This window comes from Ovis canadensis, chromosome 19, assembly GCF_042477335.2.
Source record: "Ovis canadensis isolate MfBH-ARS-UI-01 breed Bighorn chromosome 19, ARS-UI_OviCan_v2, whole genome shotgun sequence".
NCBI lineage: Eukaryota > Metazoa > Chordata > Mammalia > Artiodactyla > Bovidae > Ovis > Ovis canadensis.
In genome coordinates, this window is record NC_091263.1 from 58,521,782 (window position 1) to 58,539,815 (window position 18,034).

At 36.9% G+C, this 18,034-nt stretch overlaps 2 protein-coding genes across 2 annotated transcripts in view; both read left to right on the forward strand.

The window, feature by feature from the left end:
* DNAH12 (dynein axonemal heavy chain 12) overlaps window positions 1-13,087 on the forward strand; it is a 169,278-nt gene extending 156,191 nt beyond the window's left edge. The window contains exons 68-74 of the mRNA XM_069560621.1: window positions 176-364; window positions 2,433-2,536; window positions 3,927-4,131; window positions 8,487-8,624; window positions 9,071-9,162; window positions 11,463-11,530; window positions 12,857-13,087. Of these exons, the coding sequence (XP_069416722.1) occupies window positions 176-364; window positions 2,433-2,536; window positions 3,927-4,131; window positions 8,487-8,624; window positions 9,071-9,162; window positions 11,463-11,530; window positions 12,857-13,047 (987 nt within the window). The 3' untranslated portion in view covers window positions 13,048-13,087. The remainder of the gene's footprint in view (window positions 1-175; window positions 365-2,432; window positions 2,537-3,926; window positions 4,132-8,486; window positions 8,625-9,070; window positions 9,163-11,462; window positions 11,531-12,856) is intronic.
* Window positions 13,088-14,934: 1,847 nt separating this feature from the next.
* The window catches only part of ASB14 (ankyrin repeat and SOCS box containing 14), a 36,373-nt gene continuing 33,273 nt past the window's right edge, over window positions 14,935-18,034 (forward strand). Inside the window, exons 1-2 of the mRNA XM_069560631.1 lie at window positions 14,935-15,062; window positions 17,575-17,619. Of these exons, the coding sequence (XP_069416732.1) occupies window positions 14,941-15,062; window positions 17,575-17,619 (167 nt within the window). The 5' untranslated portion in view covers window positions 14,935-14,940. The remainder of the gene's footprint in view (window positions 15,063-17,574; window positions 17,620-18,034) is intronic.

An 18,034-nucleotide genomic window follows, 5' to 3' on the forward strand; every position in this document is an offset into this window, starting at 1 on the left:
GTACAATCAGCTTTCAATAGTGTTTTTGTTTCTAGTAGTTACTGAGAATTGGAAAAGTTTGATCCCTCTGTTTGATGTTTAGTTGATTTTTAACCCTTTTCGGTCTGCACATGTCTACCTTATGAATTAACGTACCCAATAAACTGTAATGCTTGTTGAATTTATTTTCTGGTAGAAACTTCCTTTTACTCAACACCCGGAGATATTTGGATTACATGAAAATGTTGATATCTCCAAAGATCTTCAACAAACGAAAATCCTCTTTGAGTCCTTGCTTCTCACCCAAGGAGGCTCCAAACAAACAGGATCCTCAGGAAGCACTGACCAGATTCTACTAGAAATTACCAAAGATATTCTCAACAAGGTAATATTTAGCTTAAAATGTGTTACTTGGAATATAACATAAATCAAAATGGGACTGAAATGTCAATCTGAAAATTCCAGGTAGCAACATTATGCCTGAGTGAGGTACTTAGCTTTTCTGAACATTAGTTTCCAAACTAGAAAAGTGGTGATAATAGTGCCACCTGTGTAGGGTTCTTGTGAACATTCAGGGTATCATTAATTTGAAGCGCTTTGCATAATGCCTGGCAAATATTACGTTCCTAGTAAGTAGAGTTGTGGAGCTACTGAATTTCTTAGCATTTCTAAATAAAGATGGTGGACCTACTCTTTTTTTAAATGGGGAAAACTGTCTGAACTTGCTGGTTCAAGAATGGAATGCTGTTTAATCTAGACCTTCAGAAGTGAGGAGGCACAGGGAGGTAAAAGCAGCGCTAAATTAGCAGCTACAGCTTTTCCCCCCATACTGCATTCCATGTACTTTGCCCTGGGAGAATGGAATGGTGCTCTCTTTTCTCACTTTTTTCTGCCTTAAATTGAATAAAGAACTACTAAGAGGACTTTATAGCCCCAAGCAGAGATCTTCACAGCTCCTCTCCAGGATGAGCACTATAATTATCCCCGAATTTCAGCATCAGGCATTCTGACAGAGCACAGCCTGCCCCTGCTCTAACTGCCTTGTAAGTCCACGGATGGCGCCTAGTCTCCTCTCCCAGTCGGTGCCCTTGCCTTATACCACCCTTAAGTAGAGCCTACTCAGGCCTAGAAGCTTCAGTCTGGCTATGGCCACTGGAGACAAGTAGTGAGCAACATTGCCTGCTGCCCTAGGATGAAAGCAAACTAACGTTCTCCCGCCTCTACCTCTGGACTGCTGCTTCTCACCCCCAGACCCTTCTGCTTGTGTGAGTTATGTCTTTGGGGAAAGGTTCTTGTCCTCTCAAAATGGTGGCTCTTACAAGACCCCAATAAGAAGTTACCCGGCAATGGCATATGGGACTTAATTGGGGTAGAATGGTGTGCTGACCAACAATTGGTATCATGCTTTGAATGATGCCGTCTAGTGTGACCTGAAATTCTTTTGCACCACCAAGGGCCATCACCTGGGGATAGTCTGGGTGCTCAACTTTTTAGTTTGGCACGTTCCTCATAGGGAAATTTCTCGTAGGGAAATTCCTCTAAGAGTGCAAATGCCAGTGTCAGGGGGCCTGGTCACAGCCCCAAAGTCCTCGTTATCACTTCTTCTCAACCATCTCTGAGATGCCTCATTAAAATCAGATACTCAGTGACTTTCTTTCTCCCTAAGCTCTGGAACCTTGCTACACTTACACATTAATTATTTGGTAGTGGTATAAACAAAGCTATTTTGAGCCTGTTGATAATTTATTGAAATAAATAGAAAATAGTTGTGAAATGATATATTGGTTGTATTAATGGAAAATAAAATCCAATTTACGAAAGAAAATTATACAACTTTTTAGAAATATATATCTTCTACTCAGTGCTATATCCTATAGGAAAGAGCATGGGCCTTAGTGTTAGAGACCTATGGATTTAAACAGACTGCTTCTGAATTGTGTACCTTTAGCCATTTACTAATGGCAATGGCACCCCACTCCAGTACTCTTGCCTGGAAAATCCCATGGATGGAGGAGCCTGGTAGGCTGCAGTCCATGGGGTCGCTAAGAGTTGGACACGACTGAGCGACTTCCCTTTCACTTTTCACTTTCATGCATTGGAGAAGGAAATGGTAACCCACTCCAGTGTTCTTGCCTGGAGAATCCCAGGGACGAGGGAGCCTGGTGGGCTGCCATCTATGGGGTTGCACAGAGTTGGACACAACTGAAGTGACTTAGCAGCAGCAGCAGCAGGCATTTACTCCACCTCTCTGTACTTAAATGTTCTCATCTGTAAAATGGAGATAATAATAGCCACCTGAAACTGTATGGCAAGGATTACATAATATTTGGAAAGCACTTAGCATAATTCTTTGCACATAGTAAATGCCTAATGTTAACTATTATTGATATTATAGCCAAATGACACTGTTCATTTTGAGAGTGATATGTGATCTTCAAATTTTATTCTCTTAGCTACCAAGTGACTTTGACATTGAATCAGCACTGCTCAAGTATCCTGTGAGATATGAAGAGAGCATGAATACTGTGTTAGTGCAAGAAATGGAAAGATTTAACAAGTAAGGAGCTCTACACCCAGTGATTCAGAAAGCTACCAGCCAAAGTTGATAAAAAGATACACCAGTATTGAATCAAAATTTTAAGAAAAAATTATCAAAACTTTCCATTTCGTTAGAATTTGTCTCCTTTTTCAGAGTTGCATACTGCCCCAGAAGGGAGCATACCTTTTCTAATGTAAAAATGATGATGAAAAAAGAGATCTGGTTAAAAATATTACTGGTTAAAAATATTCATTAATCATAATGTTTCATCCATCTATTGCTCTTCTCCTCAGGAAATAAAGCTGGAATGACCATTATCTAAGCCTTTGTGTAGATACATATTTAGTCATTTTTCTGCCCACCTTCTTCCTAAGTCTAACCTAGATTGGTTAGGTACCCTAAAATAGCAAGCAGATTATTTGCTTTGAATGTTTAAATTGAATTTTCTAAAGCTCAATACTGGCTTAAGGAATGGAGAATTATTTGGTTATGAATTTTCTAGTATTTCCAAGTTTAACTTTCCAGACTTATTGACTTTTTAAAATAAAAGATATTGAAATCCTATGATACCTTAATGAATTTAGTATCTCTTATACAAAGACTTATACATCTAGACTTACACATCTTATATATCTAGACTTGCCTGGTGGCTCAGTTGTAAAGAATCTGCCTGCCAATGTAGGAGACATTGACCCCTGGCTCAGGACGACCCCCTGGAGAAGGAAATGGCAACCCACTCCAGTATTCTTCCCTGGCAGATCCCATGGACAGAAGAGCCTGGCAGGCTACAGTCCATGAAATCACAAAGAATCAGACACGATTGAGCGACAAAACAACAACAACAATACAAAGACCATACGTGTTTGTACATAATAGCATATTGTCTCTCAGTTGCTTAGGCTTATAGCCTAAAACCCTCACTTGAGGTATATTTATGATGTTCTTAGAATTTTGGGCCTAAGTGGGAAGCAAAGTACTTATAAGGGTATGAATGAATATACACTTTAGATTTTTATGCAGTGTTACCAAAGTTTGAACCATTGCATTGTCCCTTTATAACTTTTCCCATATTTGCATGTCACCTGTAACATTATTTACCTGATATTTTCCCTTAAATCATTCTCTGTTTAAATTAGCCTGGTCTTAAGCAATAATACCCAGAAAGCAATTTTGATGTGCAAGTTATATTATTTTCTATATTTAACAATCCATATATAATAATTAAAATGAAAAATGTTCATCCAAGTATCACCTAAAATTACCTTACATTATGAAGTGGGAGGTGACCAAATTTTGGGAAATAACTCCCATAAAACCATGAATGATATCCTGCTCTTTCTTCTGGATAGACTGTATATTGATATTTATTATCATATATATGATTATAACACAATTGCTTTCCTTGCAGCTTAATTAAAACTATACGCAGCACGCTACAGGACCTTGAAAAAGCTATTAGGGGTGTGGTCGTGATGGATTCTGCGTTGGAGGCACTGTCTGGCAGTCTGCTTGTTGGAAAGGTTCCAGAAATATGGGCGCAACGCTCATACCCAAGTCTTAAACCCCTAGGAAGTTACATCACAGATTTTCTAGCCCGGTTGAACTTTTTACAGGTTAAAAGTTATATATAATTTATACATACCATTTCATTTTTCTGCTTGACTGAAGAGATACTAGAAATTGCCCATGGTCACTTGAATGTCTCTGAGTTAGATGAAATGGATAAGTAGTTTCATGGTAATCTAACCAAAGTTTTAGAGTATTGAGAAGTACACGTATTTGAAAGTGCTAAGTAGAAAATTAAAATGTTATGTTACCCAAACTCAAGTAATACGTGACAGTTATATTTCTGAAGATTCTGTTTGTGGTTTCTGTGACCACAACTTGGTCTTATGATTTTGATGCTGACAGTAAATCACAAAAAGAGCCTGAGGCTTGGATTAGTCAAGAATTGGCCATTATATAGAAATCAGTGCCTCTTATCTCTTATCTCATAAAGCCAGGGAAAAGGTGAGTGCTTTGAAATCTCTAAACCCTTCACCCCCAAACTCAGAGGTAAAGGATATGTGGTTGATGCTTACATGGGGATAGTTGGTGGGGAGAGTCCCCAGAATACATTTTGGAAATTCATATATATGACCTTTCAGTTTTCAGTTGCCCCTTTATTATATGAAAGCTCTATTAGTTTTACTATAGAAGCTAATAATAAAACAGACATATTTGTGAAGATGTGGATAGAGAGACTTTCTCATAAACATCCCTTTTTAATTTTTGCCAGTCTGATAGATCAGTCATATCTTATTGTTTCAAGTTGAGTTTCTTTGATTTTTAGTGAGTCTGTGCTTCTTTTTGTATGTGTACTTGCCATTTGTATTAATATTTTCTCCTGTGAATTGCTATTCATCTCCTTGATCAATTTTTCACTGGACTATTTTTATTTCTTTTTATAAAAAATTTGAAGGTTACTTTCCATTTACAGTTATTCCCAAATGTTGGCTTTATTCTCCATGTTGTACCAATATCCTTGAGCCTGTCTTAGCACCCAATAGCCTGTGCTTCCCAGTCGTCCATCCCTATACTGCTGCCCATCCCCCCCAACTGGCAACCACTAGTTCTCTATTTTTGTGAGTCTGCTTTTTTTTTTTTTTGCTATATTTACTTAGTTTGTTATATTTTTTAGATTCCATATATAAGTGATATCATACAGTATTTGTCTTTCTTTGTCTGACTTATTTCATTTAGCATAACATATTTCAAGTCCATCTTTGTTGCTTCAAATGACAAAATTTTATTCTTTTTAATGGCCAAGTAGGATTCCATTGTATGTGTATACCCTGTCTTCTTTATCTATTGATGGACACTTAGGCTGCTTCCACATATTAGCAATTGTAAATAATGCTGCTGTGAACATTGAGGTGCATGAATGTTTTCAAATTAGCGGGGTTTTCCCCCAATATATATCCTAGAGTGGAGTTTCTGGGTCATATGTTAGTTCTCTTTTTTAGTTATTTGAGAAACCTCCATACTGTTTTCCATACTGCCTGCATCAATTTACATTCCCATCAACTGTGTACAAGGGTTCCCTTTTCTTCACATCTTCGCCAACATTTGTTATTTATGTTCATTTTGGTGATAGCCATTCTGACAGGTGCAAGGTGGTATCTCATTGTGGTTTTGAACTTGCATTTCTGTGATGATTAGTGATGTTGAGCATCTTTTCATGTACCTGTTGACCATCTGCATCTGCTGTTCGGAAAAATGTCTGTTCAGTTCTTCTGCCTATGCTTTACTTGGGCTGTTTGTTTGATGTTGAGGTGTATGAACTACTTATATATGTTGGGTACTAATCTCCTATTGGTCGTATCATTTGCAAATATTTTCTCCCATTCAATAGGCTGTCTTTTCATTTTGTTGATAGCTTCCTTTGCTATGCAAAAACTTTTAAGTTTAATTAGGTCCCATTTGTTTATTTTTGCTTTTATTTCTTTTACTTTAGGAGACAGATTCAAAAAAATCTGCTGCGATTTATGTGTAAGTGTGTTCTGCCTGTGTTTTCCTCTAGGAGTTTTATACTGTGTGGTCTTACATATAGGTCTTTAATGCATATTGAGTTTATTTTTTTGTATGGTGTTAGAGAATGTTCTAATCTCATTCTTTTACATGTAGCTGTCCAGTTTTCCCAGTAACAATTATTGAAGACACTGTCTTTTCACCTCCTAATGATTCTTAGAATTAACAAATTAAACAAATGAGTGGTCTGGAGTTTTTTTACCCCCTTTTCTCATTTCTGTCTCACTGTTCACCCTGCTTATCTTCCTTTCCTCCAGCCTGTGCCTTTTTTTTTTTTTAAAGTACTTTGCACACTGGCTGGCATCTCAGATTAAATCTGGAATCCAACATTTAGTATGTATGTGACTTTGAAGAAGATACTCATCTTTTTGCACCCTGATTTCCTCATTGGCAAAATGGGAGGAATAATACCTAACTCACTGAATTATGGACTAAATGAGGTGATGCATGTAAATCACCTAGCTCCTGGCATGCACTAAACAGTAAATGGTAGCTAATTCAGAGATTTTATGGATATGTAAGTAGCTGACCCAGACATTCATGACATTCTTGGCTAAATGAAGACCTGAAGTGAGCAAGGGGATGTTCTATATACTTGCTTTCTGGGTTCTTACAGCTTTCTCTGCATGGTGCTCATTCTGCCTGGCTTGTACCCTTACTGAGCTCCATCTCTGTCTTTACCTCTTCTTGATCTGGCAGCTTGTACAGTTGCAACATCTCCAGCAGTGGTTTGCTCTCTTCTTCCCAGGAAGCAAAGCTGACTCCTTCCCATAGTGTGCTGCTTACTCAGAGCCAAAGTTCATTTTTATTGATTCATCTGTTCATTCAAATGTGAATTGAGACTCACTTTGTCCAAAGCATCTTGTCGTTAGACAGGGTTGCCAGGTTGCCTTCAGTTTGCCAATAGCCCTCAGATGATACCCTGTGTATCTAAGAAAAAGTTAATTCAGTATAGTAAGGGATGTGTCATAAAAGACCGACATGTAAAATGCTCCAGGAATTCAAAAAAGGGAGAGAGTTTTTTTAACATAAGAAAGCAGTTGGTTTTTGGATGAGGTAGCATGTGAGCTGGTCTAAAGGACGAATGGTTTTGGACACTGCAAATAAAGGAAGAGGGCTTAGAGACACCTGTAGGATGAAAGACAGTATATCATTTAGGATTGATTATTTAGTAAAATTTTTGATGAAAGCAAAAATTAAATTCATTCCTTCATGTAACTGAAAAATCCAGGGAGTAAACTGACTCCAGGCAACTTTTGACCTAGGGTGCAAATGCAGTTACCTGATCCTGGCATCTTGCCCTTCATCGCTTGGCTTCAGTCTCTGTGGGTTAACTCCACTCTATGTTCTTGTTTGATGGCAGCAGGATAGCAATAGAAGCTCTGGCCTCATATCCACAAAACTGTTTAGAGTGAATCTTTTTCCCCAGAAGTCCCAGCAAGAGTCTGTACATCTCTGGCTTTGATTGGGTTACATGTCCATTCCTGAATCAGTCACTATGACTGGAGTATGATCAGCTTGGCATGAATCACACGCCCACGCCAGAAGGTAGAGCTCCACCACCAGAGTGGTGTTTCAGTTGAAATGTTAGGAGGAGTCATCCCATAGAGGGATATGAGTCATGCCACTTTAAGATAAACAGAAAAAACAGCAGAAGTTTACCAACTGCAGAGAAGAGGCCACCATTTGATCAGAATGTCAGATATTTAAAGGGGAACTAAAAGGGATAGATATATGAATACAATTTGGGACCAGCTTATGAAGTATCTTGAATGGGAGACTTGAGGTATTTTAGGCTTTACTTTGGTAGGGTAGTAGTAGATCACTGAAGTATTATATGAGACGTTGAGCCATCCAAACCATGCATGGAGAGGTGTACTCTGGCAGCATCATTATAGATGTATTGAGCAGAGAAAGGGAAGAAACAAAAAGAGGTACACATGATTGGGAAAGAAGACCAGTATATCTAAAGTGGGGCCAGAATCGTGGTGTGGAGGCAGGGAGGTTAAGAGAATCAAGGAATTGGAACCAACACATGAGGGCTGTAGTTAGACAATATATAGGATTTCTAAAGATGGCTGCTTTTGAGTGGGATTAAGTAATATAGTAAGCCCTCAAATAATTTACATTTGTCTTTTTACAAAAGATTTTAATCTTTCACAACAAATAAAGTTTGTTTTATTCAGGTTAATGTTAAAATTAGTTTGAATTTCCCAAGAAGAGTAATGGGAAGGGATAAAAGGTAGGAGGGCCAATAAAGGTGGTATGTGTGGTGTCAGGAAAGAGAGTCCTGTGATGGAAAGTGTGGGCAGCATACACAGAAACCAGAATCAGTAATTGTATGTCAGGTAATTCTTGAGTAAGTAAAAGGAACATAATGTTTGTTTTTCCTTTACAGGACTGGTATAATTCAGGAAAACCTTGTGTGTTTTGGCTCTCAGGCTTCTTTTTCACCCAAGCCTTTTTAACTGGAGCAATGCAGAATTATGCCAGAAAATATACCATCCCTATTGACTTACTGGGATATGAATTTGAGGTACAGTAAACTCCTTAAACTCCAGAGCATATCATTACATCAAAGGCATGTATTTAAGCAAGAAGGACATTAAGAATTCATATTTTTATTGCCCATTGCAAATAATTCTTCTTTCCATTCTTTGTATTTATGAAGAAAGTATATAGTATTTGCCTTGCTGTCTCCATGAGAGAATTTTTATACATCTCAATATTCAATTCAAATAATCCAACACTGCTTTTCTATTTTAGTGGAAATCAATATGATGTACAGTAAAACCAGATAAAATACTTTAAAAAGAACTGTATTATTTTAAAATTATATTTCACTGAGGAAAAAAGTATAGTTTAAGAAGCTATTATATGGACAAGTTTCTCTGAATGTGTTCTGAAAATTTAGGTAATACTTTCTTAATGAGACATTTACCTAGGGAGGAAATCTCTACTAGCATTTGTTTCTGCCTTCAGGTTATTCCTTTTGATACCTCTAAGGAAGCACCAGAAGATGGTGTTTATATCCATGGATTATATCTTGATGGAGCCCGCTGGGACAGAACAAGGTCAGTAGTTTCAACTGCAAAGACTCTTTAGCTGTAGCTAAATCATAGGTGAGATAAACTGTCTGCTGCCCTTCACCCTTGCCATCCTCCACAGCCAAAAGGCTCCTTCTAGAGAATATGACAAGTAATAGATAATATTAGAATTCTTGCCATAAATCATTATTCAGGCTGAAGCAATTAGTAAGTGAGTAATTTTAGGTTCTGAACAATTTTGAGTTAATATTTCAATGGTCTTACCAGTAGAAAAGTTAGTTGAATTTATTTTCCTTCTTCTGTTTTATGAGTTACCTTCTGTTTTGTAATGTGTAGGAGCACCTCACTTTTAAATAATTTACAGTTATAGTAAAGGTCCCATTTCTACTGGTGAATGGAAAACTTTTTCTTATATTTTGATGATATAATAAATAAATATTTAGAATAAATACTGAGGGAATACCCTGGCTGTCCAGTGGTTAGAACTTGGTGCTTTCACTGCAGTGGCCCAGGTTCAATCCCTGGTTGGGGAACTAAGATCCCACAAGACATGTAGCATAGCCAAAATAAATAAATACTGAATTTCCAGCATAGGAAACTAATCAATGCTTAGATTTGTGTTTGTGTGTATGTGTCTATGTAGACAGACAGATAGATAAGAAAGAAAGGGAAAGATTATTTCCCTTGGAGCTCTGCTCTTTAACAATCCATTACTTAGCATAATCTTCTATTTCCAGAGTCAGGGTTAGACTTTCCTATCAAGGAAGGGTTAAAAGTCAAGGAAGGGAAAGTTGCTTAAGAAGGAGCATGAAGTCAACATCACTCATTATCAGAGAAATGCAAATCAAAATCACAATGAGGTACTGTCTCACTCCAGTCAGAATGGCTGCGATCCAGAAATCTACAAACAATAAATGCTGGAGAGAGTGTGGAGAAAAGGGAACCCTCTTACACTGTTGGTGGGAATGCAAACTAGTACAGCCACTATGGAGAATAGTGTGGAGATTCCTGAAAAAACTGGAAATAGAACTGCCATATGACCCAGCAATGCCACTGCTGGGCATACACACCAAGGAAACCAGAACTGAAAGAGACACGTGTACCTCAATGTTCATCGCAGCACTGTTTATAATAGCCAGGACATGGAAGCAACCTAGATGTCCATCAGCAGATGAATGGATAAGAAAGCTGTGGTACATATACACAATGGAATATTACTCAGCCATAAAAAAGAATACATTTGAATCAGTTCTAATGAGGTAGATGAAACTGGAGCCTATTATACAGAGTGAAGTAAGCCAGAAAGAAAAACACCAACACAGTATACTAACGCATATATATGGAATTTAGAAAGATGGTAACGATAACCCTGTATGCGAGACAGCAAAAGAGACACAGATGTATAGAACAGTCTTTCGGACTCTGTGGGAGAGGGTGACTGTGGGATGATCTGAGAGAATAGCATTGGAACATGAATATTATCATATGTGAAACAGATCGCCAGTGCAGGTTCGATGCATGAGACAGGGTGTCAGGGCTGGTGCACTGCGATGACCCTGAGGGATGGGATGGGGAGGGAGATGGGAAGGGGGTTCAGGATGGGGGACACATGTAAACCCATGGCCGATTCATGTCAATGTATGGCAAAACCCACTACAATATTGTAAAGTAATTAGCCTCCAATTAAAATAAATAATTTTTTTTAAAAAAGGAGCATGAAGGTGGTTCTACAGAGATGGTCCTAAGACAGGGAAATAAGGAGAGTTAGCTGCACATAGCTCATGTGATTATTTCTCTCTTTCATTTTCTTCATTCTCATGATATTTCTCTTGACTTACTTTTTCTCATATATGTATGCATCTTTTCATTTCTTTCTTCCTTCCATCTTATAAGCAAACAAATATGAAATGTAACATAGGAAAGATAAACTACATTTTCTAGATAGCTCTATGTTTGAATCCTGACACTGTTACTGTGAGAAAAGTACTCAGCCTCTCTGAGTCTCCACTCTTCATCTGTGAAATAGGAATTGGAATGGGGCCAAGAGTATTGTGACGGTCAAATATAACAGCATAGTGTCTGCCTCATGGACATTACTTTTAAAGTGGCAGTAATTGATATTTGTCCACTATTTAACACATTACCTTTCCATAATTTTCTTCTGTTTTTCTCAATTCTTCATTGCCTTTTACTTGGTTTTGTTTTGACATTTTTTCCCTGCATATCTCTGGTCCTCTCTTGTATTAAAAGCCAATGTCTAAGTCACAATTTCTAAGATGCAGATTTCGTTTTACTTCTAATAAACATCTATCAATTTCTCTTCACAGTGGATTGCTTGCTGAACAGTACCCCAAACTTCTGTTTGACCTGATGCCCATCATATGGATAAAACCAAGTAAATATATTTCTAACAAAACTTTGTAGAGTTGTATGGAGCATAATGATAGATATTTTTAACTGCTTTCCAAATAAGTCTCTGCTCAGACCTATTAGATTTGTTCAATTATAGTAAATACTGATTTAATCTTTATATTGGAAATATATTGCTCCCCCTTTTTGTGTTGCATTTTTATTATTTTATGACTATTATTTTGCCTCTTTTTGCTCTTATCACATGGGATATAACATTTTCTTTGCCCCTCCCCTTCACTTCTCCAAATCTAGAGCTTCCCATCAATATTTTGATTCTGAAGTGCCTTTGTATACATTTTAGAGACACAGACAGGTTTGACATATAGTCTCCAGTTATTGAATAGAGTTTTCTGGCTATAAGAAACTCCTAGGCCTAGGAACCAGCCAGGTGACCCAAGCCTTTAGGGTGTAGACCAGCTTTGCCCCCTTGTAAAACCTACTTGCTTCCTCCTTTTTGCCATCATCATTTTCCCACCAAATGTGAACAATGAGCCTCAGGGCTCATTCTTTTGTCCTTCCTCTCTATTTTTTTAAATTCTCAAATAACTGTAAATGAAAACATTTACAAATCACCCAATTACCACTCAACCTATTGTTTTTATTTCTAAAGCAGTTCATTTATAACTATGATGTGGCCTCAGTTTAGAAAGATTCCTGATATCTCATATCTGGCTTTGCAAGAATTGTGTAGAGATTATTTTTGTGAGTTAGTGTATATTTCCGAGTAATAACCTGGTGAAAACTAATAGTAACTTCAATTTCTTCTAATTTATGGATTTCTTATATTAGAACTCTAAGCAACTGTGTTTCTCTTTTTGCGTCTCCCCCATTGTTTCTCCGTTTTTTAAAAATATAAATGTATTTATTTTAATTGGAGGTTAATTACTTTACAATATTGTATTGGTTTTGCCATACATCAACATGAATCCGCCACAGGTATACACGTGTTCCCCATCCTGAACGCCCCTCCCTCCTCCCTCCCCGTACCATCCCTCTGGGTCGTCTCAGTGCACCAGCCCCAAGCATCCAGTATCTCCTAAGTCCTCTTGAGTGTTTTCATACTTGCTAAGTGATCAGGTCTTTAAAATCACGTACCATATTGAAATCACTCACCTTGTTTCACAACCATTGTTATATGCCAACTATGAAAAAAGAAAAGCCAAAAGAACAACTTTAAAATATTCAAATATCATAATTGTGGTCTGAGATTTAGTACTAGTCATTTTATTACAGGATAAATAGTTGTTCTTTTAGTACCAGTGACTGTTTTCCCTTTATCAAATGACTGTATTTCCTTTTTTTTTTCAAGCTATAAAGTCTAAGATCGTGAAGTCGAATGCCTATGTCTGTCCTCTTTACAAGACAAGTGAACGTAAAGGAACTCTTTCCACCACAGGACATTCTACTAACTTTGTCATTGCAATGTTGTTGAAAACAGACCAACCTACACAACACTGGATCAAACGTGGGGTTGCTTTGCTTTGTCAATTAGATGACTAAATTGGACAACTTAATAAAACATCTGAAACGAGTTACAAAAGATATTGCCTTTGCTTACTTGAAAATATATACAAGTATCTTGGAGTAATTCTTTTAGGTGATCTTTGTGAATGGTCTTACATTGTTCTCCTCCATGATACGCCACTCTCAATTGGAGTACAGCCTTCCAGATGGATTCTTGAGATCACAGACAACTGTGAAGAAAAACATGAAATGTGTTTTGGAGTCATATGGAAAATCTTTGAAACTTTTATTTAGTTCCTTTTTTTAGTTTGATATATATGTGAAAAACAGATTTGGGAAGACTAGCTGGATAAAATTTTAACTAATATCAAAAATTATCTTTTTCACAAGTGTTAAGTCATTTCATCAGCTTCAGTAATAATTTACTTTCTATTCAACTATTGTGATTATACACAAACATTTAAAATACATAAATTATAAATAGGGAAAACGCTGAAACAATTTCAGAACTAAACCCCTTCTGTCTTATTCTTAAAATGTCAGATCCATATTTCTCACAGTACCCCCTGTGACAAGGAAAGGAAACTCAAAGCACTGAGGCTGACAAGCAAAGGTGGTAAGATGACTGGAGGGAGATCCTGCACACTGGAGGTGGTATCATGCTTCTTGGCATTTGCTTCACATTTAATTGGAAATGCCAGGTGGGCTCTGTGTTATTTTTAATAGTTATTATTCTTATTATTTAGTATGCAATCATAATACTAGTGTACATTATCCATTTTTAAACATTTCAACAAAACAAACTTATAGTCAAAATTTTATTATCTTGTGTGGAGTTAATTCCTTCTTTAAGATTCCCTGGATATTTTAGGCTGCAGCTCTGTAATTCAAAGAAAATGTAGGTGCAGCTTCCCAGTGAATCAGGACCATAGGGACAGTCATTTTTGATAATTCAGTCAGAGCAAAATGTTTGGCTTCTCTTCCATGAAAAATTGATTCTGGTTTGCCATGGCTATGTGCATGAGTCCTCAGAGGAAGAGTTCACCTCACACGGTCAACCTCCTGCTAAAGCATTTTATTCCAGGAATGAAATGTTTCAACTTTTAAACTTCATGGATACAGCAGTGAAGTAAAGAGACCATGTTTCCAAACAGAGCTAAACCACATGTAAAAAACAAAGGGAATGTGCCAGACTGTCTTATGATCAAGTATTTATAGTAAAGCTATTAATGGAATAGTCACTACTGGGGAGTGGAGATCCTAAATATAAATGAAAATTCTGATGTGCTAATCCTTAACGGTGAAAACTTCAATGCTGTCCTAGAGGATATAACAAAAGGTAAAACGTCTTTGATATGTGATCAAACCTATTCTATGTTAAACCTGAAGTGTTCTTTTAAAGCCATTGAGATATTGCCTAATAAAATAACTGGGGCTTTCCCCCACTATTCCAGTTACATGTTATATTATGAGAGCACATTTATTCCTATAACATGTTTATTTTTAATATTTACTAAAATATTTTTAGTATAATATTCACTGCATGTAGGAAAGATATTCTTTTGAGTGAATGCTATAATCACTGAGAAAAACTCATAAGCCAAGTTTAAAATAGAACAATATGAACATTTTCATCGTTACAATGGTACTGACTTAAGTTTTATGTGAAAACTTGTGTTACCTGAGTAAGTTTTTAAGTAGATGGTTACTCATGGAAAATTTCTAATTTATGTTGAATCTGTGGAGTTTTTGAAAAATTTGTAAATGAATATTTTGTGTTCTAAATTTTGCATTTTTCCACTTATCAATCCTATGATTTATTCTAGTTTTCTGAATTTCATTTGTAATTTTTATCGGTTGATAATATGTTTCCACAACTGGAAAAATATTTTTAATTCATTTTGACTTTAAAGTAAATCTGCATTCCACATGGATAATTACACCAGTGATGAAGACATCGATGATGACTTTGACACCCAGCTCATCATTCAACAGAGTTTACAGGATATTCACAAGCCAGGAACTGCACAGCAGTCACCTGAGGATGAGAGGTAATGGTATCTCTTTGGCAATGCATTATAGGTATTCAACAGTTGAGACTTGTCATAAGCATGATGCTAGTGTTATGACAAAAACAGAAGAGAGAGTCAGAACCCAAGGAGCTATCATTTAAATAGTATCTATGAGACGATGTCTGACCAGACAGGAGAAATTAGAAAATAATTCAGAATTTAATTAGGCAGTAAAGTAAATAGTTGGAGAAGGTTAGTTACAAATATGAGTGAGGCGAGGCAGACTGGAAATCAAAACGGAGAAACAGATGAGAATTTGAAGGGCTAGAAAACCCTAATGCATCAAGGAAATGTATAAATGCAGCGAGACACAACAAGTTATCATCAGTCTTAGTGGGGTGGCTGCGATAGGGTAAAGTCTTAATTCAAATCGGAAGGAATAATTGTATAAACTTAAGCCCAGAAGAGACTACCCCTTTGGCAGGGTGCAGATTCAGAGTTCTGATATGACAGCACTAAGAAGGGACCCCATGGACTCCTCCTCTTATTCTGTCCCTTTCAACTTGTGGTAAGATGTGATGGTGACAGCTATTGCGGTTGGCTGTCTGCAGCCACACACACCTAGTAAAATGCTGTCTGGCTGGTCAGCACTTTCAAACCCCTGAGTAGTTATCATAAACCATTTGCTTGAGATGATGACCTCTATTTGCCTGCTGGAGGTAAAATGGGATAAATGTGTTTTAACTCCAAGAGATTTTAAAATTAAATGTAGAGATGTCGAAGTTTATCAAACCTAGAGTTGGGTTATTTTTATTTTTTAAAGTAACACTCACTTGGAATGATTGTGTGTCACACTTTTGAGCATTTCATAAATATTAACTCATTTAAATTTTAATTCTCATTACCTGTCTATGTGGTAGGTACTATTATTATCCCCACTTAGAGGTGAAGAAACTGAGGCATAGAGAAATTAAGCCACTAACCCAAAGTCACAGAGCTAGTAAGTAAAGAGCCAGACAGCCTGGCTTCAGAGTCTTTGTTCTCGATCACACTATTCCTACACTTTTGTGTTAAATTTAGAAACAATCTTTAAAATAATCTTTAAATAGTTAAAAGTTTTATAAAGAAATTGGATTTCATTGAATTACCTGTTGTATTAACCTTGTGATTAACTTTGAAGTCATGATTTTACATTGAAAGGTAAAAGAGATTTTAATTGAGTATTGAAATGTTTCAAAGAAATTAAGGTTGACTATAGTTATAAGATTAGATTTGAAAGAATTGTATGATACTTAGCAAGGTTTACTGATTTGATCAGGTATTTGAAGGAATTAGGAAACAAGCATATACTTGAGACAGGGAGAATAAAGCGCTCCCCCCCAACAGAAAGATGTCCAGTCCTAATCCCCAGAATTTATGACTGTGTAACCTTACATGGCAATGGAGAATTAAGGTTGCAGATGGAATTAAGATTGCTGATCAGTTGACTTTACGATAGGGAGATTATCCTAGGTTATCCAGACAGGCCCAATGTAATCACAAGGGTCTTTAAAAGTGGAAGAGAGAGGCAGAAGAAAGAGATCCTGAGAGATGGCTGGGTAGGAGGATATGGCCCAACATTGTTAGCTTTGATGATGGAAGAAGGGGTCAATGAACGAAGAAATGGGGGTGGCCTCTAGAGGCTGGAAAAGGCAAAGAAGTGGATTCTTCCGTAGAGCCTTCAGAAGGAACACAACACTACCAACACATTGACCTTGGTCCAGTAAGACCCATTCTGTACTTCTGAACTGCAGAACATAATAAATTGGTCTCATTTTAAGCCACTCAGCGTGTGGTAATTTCACACAGCTGTTATGGAAAACTAATACAGTGCTAAATCACTAAGTACAGTTTTAAATGTTTAAGAGAATTTGATTGACCAGATTGTAAGCAGGACAGATTGTCTAAGGGAATTTATTTTCAAGCTAGGTTCATTGAATAATCAAAAGAAAAATGGAAAGGTGATAATTGTTACTTACTAGATTTAAAAAATAATGTAAGATCCATAAATTGTTCTTTAAAACTTTAAATATTTTAATAAAAATATTACTTTAAAAAAAACTGCTAATAATGTTTTTTGAGCACAGATTCTGACCATGAATATTTTTTAAAAATCTTACACCATGATTATTTACTTTAAAAAAAATAATTTTTGCTAAACTCAGTGACACTATAGAGTGGCCATTTAAATTTTAATGTGATAATATGACATTTCTGTCCTAGACAGCTTTGATTCAGTTCAGCAAGTATCAATTGAGGGCCAGCTGTGATCTGGGTTCTCACAATTCTTGCCCTAAGGAAACTGATGAGGGAGACATATGAGAGAGGAGCTTCTTTGGAGCACATAAAGGGTTATGCTACGTTTTGAAGTATTTCTATTATGCCTCAGTTATGGCCTCATTATAAGTTTACTCCTGGTTAACTACTATTGCCTTTATCCTTTCCTTTTGCTTTATATCCTTAACTTTTTTCTTCAGTTTTGGAATTTCACATATATTTTTTTCCCCTGCAGCTTTTTGAGTGCTTACTATAAGAAGATAGTTGAAACAATAGAGACAGTTAAGTACTCTTCTTATTCTATCCCCTTCAACTTGTGGTAAGATGTGATGGTGACAACTAGCAGCATTTTCCCTGAGTTCAGGAAGCCTAGAAACAGGATCTCCCAAATGCTGAACACTGTGGAGTCCACAGCTGGTTGTCAGGAGTCTGATATGGGCTTTCCTGAGAGAAACTACTTCAGCACAACTTAGCAAAGAGCTCCTGGGCTCCTCAGTGAACAGAACTGTTTTCTGTATGTAATAAGACGACAGGTATTCACAGACCCAGGTGATATGGAATGCTAGATGAAAGACCTTACCACTTATTTCCCTGCATGTGTGTTAGTCCGACCTTTTGTGACCCCATGGACTATAGACTTCCAGGCTCCTCTGTCCATGGAATTTTCCAGGCAAGAATACTGGGGTGGGTTGACA